This window comes from Nymphalis io, chromosome 27 (assembly GCF_905147045.1).
Source record: "Nymphalis io chromosome 27, ilAglIoxx1.1, whole genome shotgun sequence".
Lineage (NCBI taxonomy): Eukaryota > Metazoa > Arthropoda > Insecta > Lepidoptera > Nymphalidae > Nymphalis > Nymphalis io.
Window position 1 is genome coordinate 4236503 of NC_065914.1, and position 16627 is coordinate 4253129.

A 16627-nucleotide genomic window follows, 5' to 3' on the forward strand; every position below is an offset into this window, starting at 1 on the left:
AACAAATGTACCTGTATTTTGATGAAAAATTTAGCTAATAAATGAAATTAATGCGATGTTAGTTTATACTAACATCATGTTATAAAAATATTATTAATTGATCATTCTTGTACAATACCAATATAAGAAAATGATAGAATAAAAGTATTTCTTTCAAATACAGTTGAGTTGAGCCCTGGTTTATACAATGTCATTTCATCTATTATTCTACTATAAAACAGAACGACTTATCAACGGTAAGTGTTTGACATGGATGGATGGGTTAAATCAGTATTTTAATTACTCTGTACAAATCAAGTAACAATGGTGGTTTAATCTAGTAACAAGAGCCTTTCTGAACAACATAGAAATATATAACAAATTCAACACTTTTCTGGCAAGAAATCACACCATCTGGCAAAGAAGCACTTATACAGCCTAAGAAAGATATCATAAAAAAATATTTTTAACATTTAAATAAAACCAATGAATAAGAATCAAGCATTTATTATTGTTATGATTCTTTTTCTTCTATCTCTGGTAGATCCCTGTCTGTTTCTTGGTCAAAATAATTTTCAGGTACAACATAATTCTCCGGAGGTCTCATTGGACCGTACATTTTCTTTTCTGTCTGTACTTTTTCTTCTCTCTTTGCTTGTGTTATACTGTCTTCTGGTTTTACTTCTTTTGCCTCAGCAACTTCTACTTTAGAAGATTCTAGTTCTTCATCTGAGTCCATTTCTTCGACAAATTCTTCTTCCTGTTTCGTCTCTTTTTTAACTTTAGGACGCTTTTCTTTGTCGTCTTTTAACCGCAACCTGTAAATACATCTCCCCCATTAATCGACTTTTGAAAAGACATCAGTAAAATGTTAAGTTACTTACAATGTCTGGTTACTATATTCAAAAAACAAGTTATTACTACAAATATTGGCTTGCTGCATAGAGATCAGAAGGGAAATTATTAGAGTTTTTGTTTATATTTGTTTTAAATTGTTCACCGTCATTAATATTTTTTTATATAATTATCTTAACCTTTTTCCATAAATCACAGAATTGGTCTGCTTGACGGCCAGTTTGGTATCGTCCTTCTTGAGGAGCGGTGGCACGTGCGCAGGCCGTGCAAGCTCAGCTAGCCGCTGTGTTTTAGATAACTCCGCTTTAAGCTTCTGTATGCTCATCTATAATAACATATTTAGTTTGATTAATTTAACTATAATTACAATATAAAAGGATTTGATATTTTACGAAAACATTCTTAAAAAAACTATACCAATTTAAAAATTCCGAATATTCTAAACACCATTGGAGTAAAGATAAATAAACGGCATTGAATTGACGCGATATCATTGGTCGAGTTCTGAATATTCATCATCTATGATATTCATTATGGTTTCGCAAAAAAAAGGGGGGTTATAAATAGCGAAAAAAAGTTTAACCCAGGACCTCGGGCTTTTATAAATACACACACCATATAAGTTTTTGTAGCATTTTCTGTGATTTTATTTAACATAGACGGAAATTTGGTTATACCATAGAGCACATTTTTGTATCTGCATTTGCTTGCAAATCTAACATCATATCAAAATAGTAAAAAATAGATATGTTTACCTTTGTTTTTGATATATCAGCCTTTTGCGCCATACTTTGCCCCTGTTTACCCAGAGTACTCATGAATGCATCTAAGGCATCCTCTTCCATTGTTTCCTTTGTCGGTTTACTCGTAGCCCGGAGTCGTTCTAATGCTTTCTCTTCTGTTGATATCTTGTTTTCTATGTCAGTAATCTGTTTAAGCTGTCGACAAGGAATTAATCATTTTAATTATGGATGTAGTAACATTTAAATATTAATGCAATTTTTTATTTAATTCTATAATATTACCGATTTATATTATTTTTGAGTATCATATATGGAAGTACAAAAATAAATAGCACTTTCATATTACTATTTTTCTTTAATGGCAACAGTAGGATTACTGTAGAAAAAATAATTATTTTTGTAAACTCACTAAGTCATCATAAGTCAACGGTTTGTTAACTTCCTGTTCCACTGCACCATGCTTCTCCATCCTAGCCCGTCGCTTCTTCTCCACACTGCCCGTTCTGTCCAGGAAGGTATCCTCGTCGGAATCATAATAGTCATCAGCGCTCCAGTCGCGTTGCTTCCTGCGTCGAGATTCTAAAAAAGCAATATAAAATTGTTTAAACTATTAATTTGTTAATGGTAACCCCCGGCCTTTTCAAATGTATTTGTAAATGTGGGGTTGATGGAGTTAAGGTCTTTAGAGTATTAATTTAAATAAAATCGATCTCTATGATTGATTGGTTAGTTGCAATTGAGTTGCTAGGAGTCCAAATAATAAATTTTTAAATGAACATATGTAATGGAAGTTGAATGTTTTCCAGTGCAATCTAGCGGCGAGTTACATAGAAATGGAGAGTATAAAAACATTCTATGTCAACTTTCATGGTGGTGTCAAATGGTAATGATGTTGGCTATCACAAACCAATACCAGCATTCATTTTTATACATATATAAAATTTATATATACGACATATCGCTTTTGTTGTGACAAAAAATTGTTTTAAAAAATTCGAATTTGAAATCATAGGTAATTTTTTTTTGATGTATTAATTTAATGCGTCATAATTTATGGAATTCGTTGGTTAAGGTGAAAAAAAAAGGTCATCTCTCTCGGATGCGTGCGTGCCTCACCGTGCTTGGCCTGCCGCAGCAGCCCGGCGCGGTCGAGCAGGCGGCAGGCCTCCAGCGCGCACGCCAGCACGGCGTCCTTCTTCTTCCCGCGGTGCAGCGCCTCCGCCCGCACGCTGCCGCCCGACGCCTGCTCCAGCGGCAGCTCCACCCTGCGACCAGCGCACGACTCGCAATACGGCCACGGCCACTGACGGGAGGCCCGTCTTACGCTCTTTATTTTATATGATTATTTGTCATATAATAACCAGTTACTAGAAAGCGTGAATTTTAACCAAAGATTCAAACCCACGCAAGGCAAGCTGGAATAAGTTCCAAAACCTTCTCCTCAAAAATGAGAGGCCCCATTTTTATTTACTTACTATTTTTACCTAAAATGTTCATCACTCACCTACAAAGAAACTGCCCGACCCCTCTCTCCTCACAGTCGTACACGAGTTCGTAGCCTTCCCTCTCGAAGTAGCCTCTGAGTGTCTTCTTAGGGTCATCCAGGTACAGCTCCTCGTTAGCCGTTGAAGCGTATGGATTATCCGCTAGGTCTGTTTCATTTTCTGCGTCTTCGCCTGTCAAATTAAAATTATAAAACGCCTTAATACTGATTCGTCATAGCTGAAGTCGGACAAAAATGCATGGATGGAATGCTAGATCTCATGAAGAAATTTTGACTTGAAATTCTTTTCTTATTTTAAAACATTGCGTTTTGTATATTTATGAAATATCACCAAGGAGGGCAACTAATTGAAATATATTACCACCGAAAGTAACTTAAATTTAAACCTTGTGGCGTTGTATTAAAAAATATATATAAAAGCGCGTAATCATTCGTCACAGATCTTACTTTTTGTTTTTGGCGCGAAATTTGGGAACTTCAGACATTACGGTATCGTAGACTGTATGTCGTTTTATTTGGTCTGATCCCAAACCAAGCAGAGCTTGTACTATGGGAACCAAACAACTGATATACTACATATACTACTTTTCTTTTGTAAATACATAGTTATATAGATAATTACACCCAGACTCAGAACAACCAGAATTGTGCATGCACACAAATGTCTGTCCTGGGTGGGAATCGAACCCACAACCTTCCCTCTTTCATAGTAACATGGTCAAGCATTCACTTTAACAATATTTTATATCTCAAATATTTAAAACAATACTCACCCATTCCCCAATCAATACCCTGTTCATCTCTACGTTTCTCCTCTTCCAATCTGTTCCTCTCCCTCTGTTCCACTGCTTCTTTCATCATCCTCTCTCTTTCCAACTTCATATTCACCGCACGCTTCTTTATCTCCGTAACAGTCAACTCTGATTCACCTTCACTATCAAAATCTGGGCCCTGTAAAATATTTTAAAATTAGAAAATTCCAACCCGATGGCATTATTTCTAGAACACATGAATTTGCGGTTTCATACCTAGGCATGCACGGGTGTACTTTCAAGTGCTTAATTTGTGTTTAAAATTTTTCTAGTGCTTAACAGTGAACATTATGAGGAAAACAGCATGTGTCAGATGCAAATATGCCACATGTTTATTCCACTAACATGCGTTGCAGCAGTGTAGTGGTATAAGCTCCAAGCCTTCTCCTCAAAAAGTAGAGGCCTTAGTCAAGCAGCGTGACACTTACAAGCTGTTACTTCTGTTTATATTGAATATTTAACCGTTTAAAAAAAGATGGATTTTTGATAATTTAATGAACTATTAATAACTGGAAAATTAAATAGCTTAATGATAAAAACTTACTAAGAGAATGTAGGTTCTCGTACTTGATCCAAATTTGATCTGATGACCAACTCTGACCCTAAAGTAGTGATTCTGTTTAACTTTCTGCTTGTTGATGTACGTTCCATGTGTGCTGCCGAGGTCATATATATACCAGCCTGAAGCTGGCTCTCCGTCTTCAGCGAAGGCTTTGTACTGGAGGACTGCATGATGTCTGCATTATATAATAATTAACTTAATTAAATAATAAAATATTGGTGTATCTGTTTAAGGTTAACAGACTGCGACAGCACTTAATGAATTACCATAAATGTTAGCACGTTATTTATTCATGTACATTTGAACAAGTGTTTGACAAATCATCTTTCATAAGCCAATATGTTTGAAGAATAAAATGTCATCAGAGTTATTTGTCAAACATTACCAAACCTTGTGAATGTCTCTCATTCATTTCTGGGTTTGACATACCTGGATATTGTTGGATGTCCCATAACTACGTCACAATTGGCGAGTCTTCCAAAGACATAGTATGGTTTATTTGTCAACTCAATCTTTTCAAGTATCATACCTGATTTCAATACTTCTAAGCCATATTCAGAGCCTGAAATTATTTTTAACATAACATCACATTGTTAAATCTAAGATCGTTAACATAAAATTAGTTATTAATATAATTAGATAATTATAATAATTTTATAATGCAACAAACAATGAATGTCAGCAAATATTTTTTTCTTAATTAAATAACAAAATGTTGAAGCAAGCATGAGTATTCTATTGGTTGTTCTAAGTAGAATTTAGATTTTAAAGTAGTAAAATTATAATTCCATAGCCCTTATAGTTGAATGAACTTAGAATTTAATAGGTTTTTGTACAAATGTTTTTAAGTGGGCTCTGGGTTCCTTTACACTTATTAAACTAGATTGAAATAATACTCCTTTAACGGCCTGTGAATGTCCCACTGCTGGGCTAAAGGCCTCCTCAGCTCATTTTGAGGAGAAGGTTTGGAGCTTATTCCACTTGTTGGTGGAATACACATGTGGTAGAATTTCAGTGAAATTAGACACATGCAGGTTTCCTCAGGATGTTTTCCTTCACCGTAAAGCACATGATGAATTATAATCACAAATTAAGCACATGAAAAATCAGTGGTGCTTGCCCGGGTTAGAACCCACGATCATCGGTTAAGATTCACGCGTTCTTACCACTGGGCCATCTCGGCTCTCAATAAAAATAGAAATAATACTCAAGTCAATACTCAATACTCAAACTTTCAATAAAATATGTTTACCGTCAGGGCAAAGGCCAGACCATTTAGGTTCTTTGTATGGTATAGGAGTCAATATTTCTTTCAACAAAACAGCAGGCGGCAATGAACTTTTAACATTCAATTCTAGAGAATTTTCGTTTTTCTTCTCTTGACTACTACTTTCTGGAGGGCTTTCCTCATCGATCTTTACTTTTTTAGGAAGTTTACCTATTCGACCAATAAGAACAGGCTTTTTAAATTCGATCTTCTCTTGAGTTGGCGGGACAGAGCTATCTATATCATCAGACATTATGATTACGCTTCCTTAACTTCGCTTATATTTGTAGTTCACAATTCTTATAAGTTGATGCTTAAAAATTCAATCAATTGTTATTTTTGTAAACTGTAAAATAAAATACACTGTATTTTAACTTTTATTATTATGGTATACGTCTATATCTAAAAGTATAAACTCTTAAACTGTCAATTGTCATTAAATCATACTCATCTGTCAACTCAACAGTCATACTGAATTCCGACAGAATCACAGGATAATAATGTTCTTTACGTCTGACATTAGTAGCAAAGGATCCGTTTGTTTTTCAGTGTTGAATAATTATTATTAAATTTTAATTCATAATCTCTTTTTAATCATAACATTTTATTAATGTTGGTGGATAATTTACTTGTTATTTAATTTTATATGGAATAAACAAATACTTGAACTTGACAGACGTATTTATTACCTGTAACGTATGAATGAGTGATTTGGAATTTGAATGGAATGGCAAGATATTAATCAATCAATCAATTTAAAAAGCAAAATAATTTTGTACGGATACGGCTCGGGCGGGTGATGTGTCGCGGCGGATGTTTTTCTTTTTTACAAATCATAAATAGTTATTAGCCATTTCGCAGTCTCTGTCCATGTGTACAAGTTTGTTGCTTTTTATTTGTTTTTTTTTTGTGCAGTGAACAATGTGAGTGACCGCGACATATTGCTGTACCAACGCACTGTTTTCGACGATTTTTACGTTGTAATTAGCTTTTATCGCATAATCTTATCATAATTTTTCTATTCCGCTACAACTCCGACGTCCTATATCACGTAATTATTGCAGGTGAGTGATTATTTATGCATTTTTAAGTTAAAACGTAAAGAGAATCAACGGTTTTTTTGTTGTGTAATTTTTAATCGTAAGTGGCATATTTCTCAGTATATAAGGTATTTCATTGATGAGCGGTGAAAGTAACAAGAAAAGGTCTTATAATCTGGCGAGAAATAATACCTTTTTCATTGTTTCGACCTTTCATAAAGTTATTATCTTTTTTTTCCTTCCTTTCCTTTTAATCGTGACTTGATGCCGATTTCACTTACACGAAATTATTTGTTTAACTTATAGAACTTCAAACATACCTTACATAATTCGTTTAGAACTTGAGAACAAGTCTCTTAGTACTGAAGTGTGAAATTAGAAAATTGTCAACAGTCTCCTATCAATAGATTGTCGATAGTTAAATTCAAGGTTGAAGGTTGTATTAGACTTTCAATTTCATATAACGATTGTAGATTTAACAATTTTTGTGTATATGTCATCAAATTGAAACAAATATAAATTAATAATAATGTTAAATTATTACAAACCAGTTATGATTCTAGATTAGCTATTAAATTTTTATAAATACTTAAATACGTGAAAAATATGAGCAAAAAAAAATTATAATTTGATTAAAAAAAAATACAAATTTAAAATAACGTAAATAAGAAGTTCTTTTAAAAAAAAATTAAGTACATAAATAGGCAATATGTGACTAAAAATATCTCCCACATTAAAATTAATTCCTCCACATCAAACCCCATTAAAAAGCAAGATTTTTTGGCAATTATATTATCTGCATATAAAATGCCATATTAAATTATGAAGTTGTGAATCTTGTATTCACAACTCCCCTCCCCATTGTCTGAAGCCCATTTTTTTTTTGATATTCTTTTAAAAATATTATTAATTATTTTAATTTGAACTATTCCGTATCTAATCTACTAAAACATTAATATGTAATATACGTTTTATTACCCTATTAAAAGCTTTTCTATGTCAAGGATATCTACTTGTGTTTTCAAGTTTTTTTTTTTTAGTTATTGATATTTGGTAATTAATTACAATCCAATTAAATACCTAAGCATAACATTATGTAGTAAATTGTATACGTAATATAATTTCGTATTTATGAAGTTTTTCGTATTTCGAAATTATGAAGCCATTAACCATTTTGTTAATTTAATTTTTATTTATTATATTAATGTTGATTGTTGACACTTTATATGTTTACAATCTTGGAAATGCTAACACAAACAACACAGCTGTAGAGACAAATATAACAAATAAAAAAGAATTTAAAAAATATCAATAAAATCGAATCATGACAATGTTTCCCGTTTTGTAGCCAGTTTATTTGAATAAAAATATATCTACAGTAGCAGAGGTTCACCCAGGTTATCAATAGTTAAGATGGGAAACAGTAAATTAATCACTGTATATGCCTTTACTGCACTGATTGCTTCTTGATCTTGGCTTGATCAAACAACGAAGCTAGAGTTCCTTAACATACAATTGTATATTATGGTTATAGGAGCAGTGAATATTGTGGGTACTCCACATTAGAATTTATTCAAGTAGACTCATATAGTCAGTCATTCTTTCCCAGTCTCAGTCCTAAGAGATTATCATTATGAATATTTGTGATATCAACAATCATAATATCTATTATATACATAAATAGGGCAAAAAAAAAACCTTTCAGTTTTCAGACCCTTTCTTCCTCTAGTTTTTCAACCGATTTTCAAATTTTTTTATTTGTTCCGTTCCTCTTATCAATGTAAATTCCTATTATGTTCGATGCAAAGTCATATATTATATTTATCTCGAAGTCTTAATAATGATGATTTATAAAAATGTTTTTAGAAAAAAAACATGTTATTTATGGTGTTATTTTATCATAGACCACATCCATTTATCAGAATATTTCGGTGAAGATAAAATATTTGTAATGTATTAATTTTCTTTATCAGTCAAAGCCATGGGCTGCGTTATCTGATAGTAATTTTTATCATCCAGGTAGTGTGAATATATAGGGTGCTCTAAAAACGAGTGATAATATTGCAGACGCTGTCACATATGATAACGGTTATCTTTTTCAACCGTAATTTATAACAATGATTTGGTTAACTTTCAGTAGCAATATTGTTACCTAAGATTATACCTACCTACCTATATACCATAGATGATTCATATATATACCATAATTGGGTGTATAGTGTTTTTCATTGTAACTATGGGAAATACCTCTGCAGAACTTAAATTTATACTCAACAGTTACAGACTATGACATTGTTTGCAATGGTTTTTTAAATCAAATTCTTATCATCTATGCATTTATCATATATATATATATATCACATGCGGGTTGATGAAATACGTATATGGAAGATTTTTTTCTGTGTCATTTTACCCAAATGATGGAAGGGAGATGAACTCGTAGAAAGTACAACATATGTTATCAAACAGTGTTTATAAAACGAACAACAGATCTTTGCAGTATTGTAGCAGTTTGGAATTTGCTGTGTTACACTCTCGTGCCTCCAAAAGCACGTAAATATAATGGTACTGTTGTTTCGTGTAACCGTTTTAAGACTAAGGGGGACTAGATAATGCACCTGTCTTTGGGTTAATGTTTATGTACTAATCTTTAGTATAGTTGGCTACTCCCATTTGAGAATGGCTGCCGTGTTCAAAATTCGGTAAAGAGGACGTATTAGACATTTCACGAAATAAATATCTTAGGATATTATTCACAGACGGCCATCTGATCCCAAACTAAGCAGAGCTTGTACTATGGAAACCAGACAACTGATATACTACATATACTACACGTACATATACTACATACTACATATATATTACACCCAAACTCAGGACAAACAGACGTGTTCATGCACACAAATGTCTGTCCTGGGTAGAAATCGATCGATCGATCGTGAAAGGCAAGTATCTACCAACCACGCCAACCGGCCCGGCGGTATTGGGCACCATTCGTTAAGCTGACTTCTGATTTTAGTTATATTTGTGTACCTATGATTATTGTACAAGTCGCCTAATTAATAAAGGTCCTTGAAAATTAGAATTTTAAAAAAGTCCATATAAACATACTAGATAGAGTATTTGATCCATTTACTGACCATTTTGATCTATCGATAAATGTAATTGCATATCATTCGAATTATTGGACGTTGATATGATAACAAATTGTGAAGTGGTGTTGCCTGAAAATCACCGATGCAGAAATAGACTGCAGCACTTTTAGCTGATAGGGATTAGACTCGTATCTTGTTTATTAAACATATAATATAAAAAAGCTATGTCCTATTTATTTTGTATATTAATAAGTTGATATAAGTAAAGTGAAAAAAGGATATGTTAATCGAGAACTGTTTGTATTGTATTATATATGAGATCTATTAGCAAATCGCATAAAATATGTGACTATAAGGTTTGTTTATTTTTTCTCCTCGTGTCATTGAAATAGGCTCCAGTATCTCGCATTTACACTTGTTTATTTGTGATGTTAATGACTCAGGTACCAGTCTAGGAATCATCACCAAACACCAACTTTGATGCCTTTAGTTCCTGACGCCTATGCCTATCTACTACCAAAGTAACTATATCTACTATGTCTATTTCTGCTTGAATATGACAGTAAGATTATTAAAATAACGATTCGTAAATCGTCATTCGAATCAAGAGTCCTTGAACAGATTAATCTAATTTGTCGCTTATCTAAAGGTCGTGGCGTTTATCGATGAAAACGAAACGTTATTACACGTACGCGATAAATTTGCTTCCTTGAATTTAACGCGATTTTCTTTTTGTATATGTCGTAATAATCAAAAGGTAAACAATTTAAAAATACACTATTCCAATAGGTAATACAGGTTATATCCTTGAATCATTTCTTGGTCGTATTAAATAATTATAACAATTATCCTGTAAGAATAAAATGATAACAATAATAATACATCGCAGATCACTATCGTGAACTGTCAGAAATTGATATGCGACATTGTTTATAAAAATTATATCATATATAAATTATGTAGACGTTCTCGCAAATGGGCCACCTGATGGTAAGTGGTCACTACTACATGTATACAGAGATGCTGTAAAAAGTAAAGTAAAGTAAAGTAACAGCATGTGAATGTCCCACTGATGGGCTAAGGTATACTCTCTTTCAATCCTTATGCAGCCTTAGCCTTACTCAGATTTTTTAACCCCTGTAATTACACTGGTTTAAATAACCTTAAAACCGGAACACAACAACACTATGTGTGTAGTGCTGTTTGGTAGAGTATTTGATGAGCCCACATGGGTAAGCTTGCACAATGCCCTGCCACCAATTTTCATTCTAGCACTACCGAATGAAGTGTCTAAACGATATACGTCATCTGTTGTAACTAATATTACTACGTACGTAATAGAAGCCGTATTTTATTTGATAAGTGGAGCCTCCATTTAATCTTTGTTAAATTATATTGTCTACATTTGTTGACAAAAAAATTCGAAATCTATAAACTCCTTAAGAGATGTAAGTAGTTGCCAACGTATAGCCTATTCCAATCAAATCAAATCAAATCAAGGGTGAGTGAGCCAGTGTAATTACAGGCACAAGGGACATAACATCTTAGTTCCCAAGGTTGGTGGCGCATTGGTGATGTAAGCGATGGTTAACATTTCTTACAATGCCAATGTCTAAGGGCGTTTGGTGACCACTTACTATCAGGTGGCCTATATGCTCGTCCGCCTTCCTATTCTATAAAAAAAAATGAATAGATATAAACAAACCTTCCATTTACATATTCTTGTTACCTATTTACCTTTATTTACTATACAATACTGTTCTGATAACTTCGTCGACGTTCAAAATATTCCGAAATTTTGCGAATCCATAATGAAAACCATAGATCATTCAAGATCTCGACCAATGATATCGCGTCTATTCAAAGTCAAAGTTTATTTGTCTACTGCTCTTGCATTTTGTTTAATGAGCTGAACCTCTATTATAGGTAGTTAATATTTGTGCTGTCAACACGTGTCGGCGATAAAATGTTTTTGTAATTTCGAAATCTTTAAATTTTTGGAGAAATTCAAGTTGTTGTGAACGGAGATATTCCAAATAACGTCTTTCAATTCGCACATTCACATTAAAAACCGTAAAATAACAAAAAAAAGTACCGTAAGATTATTTTTAATTGTATTATTTATATTTAAAATTATACAAAAAATCAAGATTACGGTAATAATGGAGTCGAGTGTATTAAACAGTTTTTGTTTTAGAACTTTTCAGATTTAATTGTTTCGAATTATTCTAGTGTTGATAAAATACGGACAAGAGTATATTTTGAATACACACGTACGGTGTTCTCTATCGCTATTGTGGTGGAATACACATGTGGCAAAATTTCAGTAAAATTAGACACATGCAGGTTTCCTCACGATGTTTTCCTTCACCGTCAAGCAAGAGATAAATTATAAGTACAAATTTGTTTGTACCTATAATTTATATCGTGTTTTTAGTTGTTGTTCGTTGGAACCCACGATCCTCGGTTAAGAATCACGCCTTCTAACCACTGGGTCATCTCGGCTTCAATCTATAAATTAATATGATTTTTTTTTCGTTTGTCAGCTATGCGTTCGTAAACCATTCATCTTTAGTGAGCTGTTCTGCCTGCCATTTTTCTCGAATGTATAAAGAGTTCATAACAGGTTCCTAGCTACGTATTTTTTTGTTTGTCCATCAGTATAAACGTTTATGCTACCCGTGCGAAGCTGACACGGAGAGCTAGTTATCTATATATTAATAGGCAAAGACGATTATTTAGTGTGGTTCAGTGCCTTTTTCACTTGTGATTGTCACCCGATTCTTTTTTGTTTGAAAGCTATTGAAGTGCTTTAGATATCAATAAAATAATATATAGATTAAAAAAATATGCTCGAAACACACAAATTGACATATATTTTGGATTAGGATTTAATTTCGATCACAGCATTGCTATTCTGTAAGATATTATATTAGTAAACCCGCGAAATGTCGGCAAAGGAGGTGATATATTATTTTGTATTCTTGAAATGTTTTAAATATTTTTGTCAATGTCGTATATCACTTTCTGACATTTCACTACCATTTTCTGTATCGAATTTTGAGTTAGACAGAGCGAACGATACTAAGTCGGTTCTGAATTTTTCCACGAATGAGGTGCGAAGTGAGTTTATACAATATCGTCGCGTTACAGTATGTTGTTAATTATAATATGATAACAATGTACATCGTTGTCCGTATTCCCACAAGAGAACGGGTCTCCCGTAACTAGTTCGATGTCCGCTTGAATTAGTCATACGATCGTCGCGGTCGTTAACATTGCGACTTGTAAGGGACGTTTACTAAAATAGATCGTTCGGATCGCGATCTTGGATCGTTTTTATCTTTTTTTTTTTTTTTTTTAATAAAAAAAAAACAATTTAAACATGCATTTTATTTTTAAATACTAGCTTCTCCTTTTTTCAACGTTCCTGCTCGGATTCCTGTCTTTTTTTTTTAAATAAAATAGGTAGGCCTGGTAAATAGGGCATGTGATAGTAAGTGGTCACCACCGTCTATACGCGTAGATTGGCACTGTAAGAAATCTGAAACATTCCATACATCGCCAATGCGCCGCCAACCTTGACATATATATTTATTTTAAATTGCTCATTTAAAGTAATAAATATATTACACGATACAATTTACTGGTGGTAGGGCTTTGTGCAAGCTCGTCTGGGTAGGTACCACCCACTCATCAGATATTCTACCGCAAAACAGCAATACTTGATATTGTTGTGTTCCGGTTTGAAGGGTGAGTGAGCCAGTGTAATTACAGGCACAAGGGACATAAAATCTTAGTTCCCAAGGTTGGTGGCGCATTGGATATGTAAGCGATGGTTGACATTTCTTACAATGCCAATGTCTAAGAGCGTTGGTGACCACTTACCATCAGGTGGCCCATATGCTCGTCCGCCTTCCTTTTCTATAAAAAAAAAAAAAAAAAATGAGCCCATCCTTCCATCTCTCTATGTAATGATATATATTTTTATATTTAATTGAATTGATGTCATGAATTTTCTACTATATCTGTTAAATTTTTAATTTAATAAGGTTTAGTTTTGCAATTAGTTTTTTTATAGTTTGATGTCGTTTGGGATAGAGAAGACATGACATGTTTTTTTTTTTTTTAATTAGATACTGAGCTCCTTAAATACCTATGTTGGGAAGAAACCAACCCACCACTAAAAATGTTCCTAAAGGTGTTGTCAACAGCGAACCGTTTTTTTTATAAAACATATCACGCCGAAATAAATAAAAAAGTTAAATTCTATTTTATTAATTTATTCTAGATAATATTATATAAAATGTTAACTTGTTATCATCCTGTTTTGTATTAATGGGTCCTAAAACACCTAATATTATAAATGAACCTGCAGTTAGCACGTAAAATGTTATTTAATAGGGTTAACGAATTAAAAATGATTGTTTAAGTCAATCGGAAAGTCCGCTAAGGATTTTTTTTTTTGAGGAAAACGCAAATTTCGGACAATTATATTAATAACAGTTTTAAAGTATAATTAAGGGTATGTTATCTTGGTTGAATAACTTGTTTTAAGTCAATTTAATAATTAAATAAAAATAATGGTTAGTCGATATTGATGCTATAAATAAATATGTATGATTTTTCGTGATTTGTTAATTTGGCCGAGATAGCCCAGTGGTAGGAACGCGTGAATCTTAACCGATGATCGTGGATTAAAACCCGGGCAAGCACCACTGAATTTTCTTGTGCTTAATTTGTGTTTATAATTCATCTCGTGGTTTACGGTGAAGGAAAACATCGTGAGGAAACCTGCATGTGTCTAATTTCTCTGAAATGCGGGTTCACCACTCCGCACTGGAGTAGTGTGGTGGAATAAGCTCCAAACCTTCTCCTCAAAGAAGGGAGAGGAGGCCTTTAGCCCAGCAGTGGGACATTCACAGGCTCTTACGGCATATTAGTATAAATATAGGGAACCAATAATACGGAACAACATGTAAGATATTAATTGTCTATGTCGTTAACACAAATAAACACGTGTAAAAAATTGCACTTGTTATGTATTCACACGTACAGATAGAAAATATCATATAATTATATACTATATCGAAGTGTGAAGGTATTCATTGGATGTGGTATATGTGTGTGTGTGTGTGTCATGTATATGTATAAAAATGTATATGAATATGTGTTCACTGTGTTGAAATACGACCATAATCGTAATTGATAATTGAGTAAAACATGTTTCGTCCAGCAGCGGACGGCGATAAGCTGCGAGAGAGTATCTGAATTGACATATTTGGAATATTTGTTTTATAGTCATATCTATTCTATATATATTTTACTGGTGGTAGGGCTTTGTGCAAGCTCGTCTGGGTAGGTATCACCCACTCATCAGATATTCTACCGCAAAACAGCAATACTTGATATTGTTGTGTTCCGGTTTCGAGGGTGAGTGAGCCAGTGTAATTACAGGCACAAGGGACATAAAATCTTAGTTCCCAAGGTTGGTGGCGCATTGGCTATAAGCGATGGTTGACATTTCTTACAATGCCAATGTCTAAGGGCGTTTGGTGACCACTTACCATCAGGTGGCCCATATGCTCGTCCACCTTCCTATTCTATAAAAAAAAAAAAATATAATAAAGCAGTAGAAACCGTGTGTCACAACATTAAAATTATAAAAAAACGACCGTGGACGAAATAATTTTTGGTCTGTTTGACTTTCTTCACGTACACACTTCCCCGAAATTATGGAGCGGATTTTAGAAACCATGTGTCTTGTGTGTACACAACTCGGTGAAGCTGTGAAGCGCAGCTGTTTTCAAAGTAATATTGTTTATAAGATTTTTTAGTAAAGCATTACATAATAAACGTTTCCTTATTTATTAGTATATAAACATAGTGGCCCATAATGTAACCCTGTCTGTGTGTCATGCTTTCACAGCTAAACCACTGCACCGATTTTGATGAAATTTTATATACAGCAAGCTTAGACCTCAATAAAGGCGATAAACCACTTTTCATATCTTAAAATTGATACCAACATCCCCTACACGCGAGCGAAGTCGCGTTCGGAAACTACTTTTATATAAAGCAAAAGTAATATATATTATGATATCTTATCCATTTATATCGTAGTAATTTAACGTTCTGTTAATTTTCTATGTACACATGTAATGTAATGCAACGTGTTCATGTTTTGTTCGGTAATTTGTTGCCTTACCGACTTTTGAAAGCCGAGGTTCTTACTTCGATACTATCTGCATAATTGAGGGGAATTGCCATTGTTTAATTACCAGTGAAAGAGTCTGGTGAATAACTTGTTTTAAAACAACTATTGTGTGTTGCCATTATTGTTTTTTTATATAGAATAAAAAGGCGGACGGCATATGGGCCACCTGATGGTAAGTAGTCACCAACGTTATAGACATTGGCATTGTAAGAAATGTCAACAATCGCTTACATATCCAATGCGCCACCAACCTTGGGAACTAAGATTTTATGTCCCTTGTGCCTGTACACTGGCTCACTCAGCCTTCAAACCGGAACACAACAATACCAAGTACTGCTGTTTTGCGGTAGAATATCTGATGAATGGGTAGTACCTACCCAGATGAGCTTGCACAAAGCCTACCACCGGTAATATTATTAATTTACGCCCGTCGCTTCGCCCGCGTTTAATTTCAGCAGTTGAGTATCCTATGTCCTTTCGAACCTCTGGCGACAGTTATGTAAAATTTCATGATGATGAATGTTAAGACCTGTAAGCGCAACAAACTAACACA

General features: G+C 33.6%; 2 protein-coding genes across 9 annotated transcripts in view; one reads left to right on the top strand and one right to left on the bottom strand.

Moving 5' to 3' along the window:
• Positions 1-470: 470 nt before the first annotated feature.
• On the bottom strand, positions 471-6125 carry LOC126778827 (kanadaptin). Its single transcript, XM_050502529.1, has 10 exons — positions 5708-6125; positions 4885-5017; positions 4438-4630; positions 3855-4032; positions 3082-3253; positions 2694-2842; positions 1987-2156; positions 1590-1772; positions 1014-1159; positions 471-797 (listed from the first exon to the last, which is right to left on the bottom strand). The coding sequence occupies exons 1-10, from the start codon at positions 5973-5975 to the stop codon at positions 494-496; spliced, it is 1896 nt and encodes a 631-aa protein (XP_050358486.1). The 5' UTR covers positions 5976-6125; the 3' UTR covers positions 471-493.
• A 521-nt stretch (positions 6126-6646) lies between these two features.
• The window catches only part of LOC126778784 (mitogen-activated protein kinase-binding protein 1), a 122243-nt gene continuing 112262 nt past the window's right edge, over positions 6647-16627 (top strand). For all 8 annotated transcript variants that reach the window (XM_050502437.1, XM_050502438.1, XM_050502439.1 and 5 more), the window contains exon 1: positions 6647-6786. The gene's annotated coding sequence lies outside the window, so the exon portion shown is untranslated. The remainder of the gene's footprint in view (positions 6787-16627) is intronic.

What these genes read in the sequence shown, in the direction of transcription:
- LOC126778827 (XM_050502529.1), bottom strand. Translation starts at nt 5,975, where the DNA reads ATGTCTGATGATATAGATAGCTCTGTCCCGCCAACTCAAGAGAAGATC. An exon ending in GGACATCCAACAATATCCAG is followed by an intron (nt 4,631 to 4,884) that starts GTATGTCAAACC and finishes TATATAATGCAG; the next exon opens with ACATCATGCAGTCCTCCAGT. An exon ending in TCTGTGATTTATGGAAAAAG is followed by an intron (nt 798 to 1,013) that starts GTTAAGATAATT and finishes ATGTATTTACAG; the next exon opens with GTTGCGGTTAAAAGACGACA.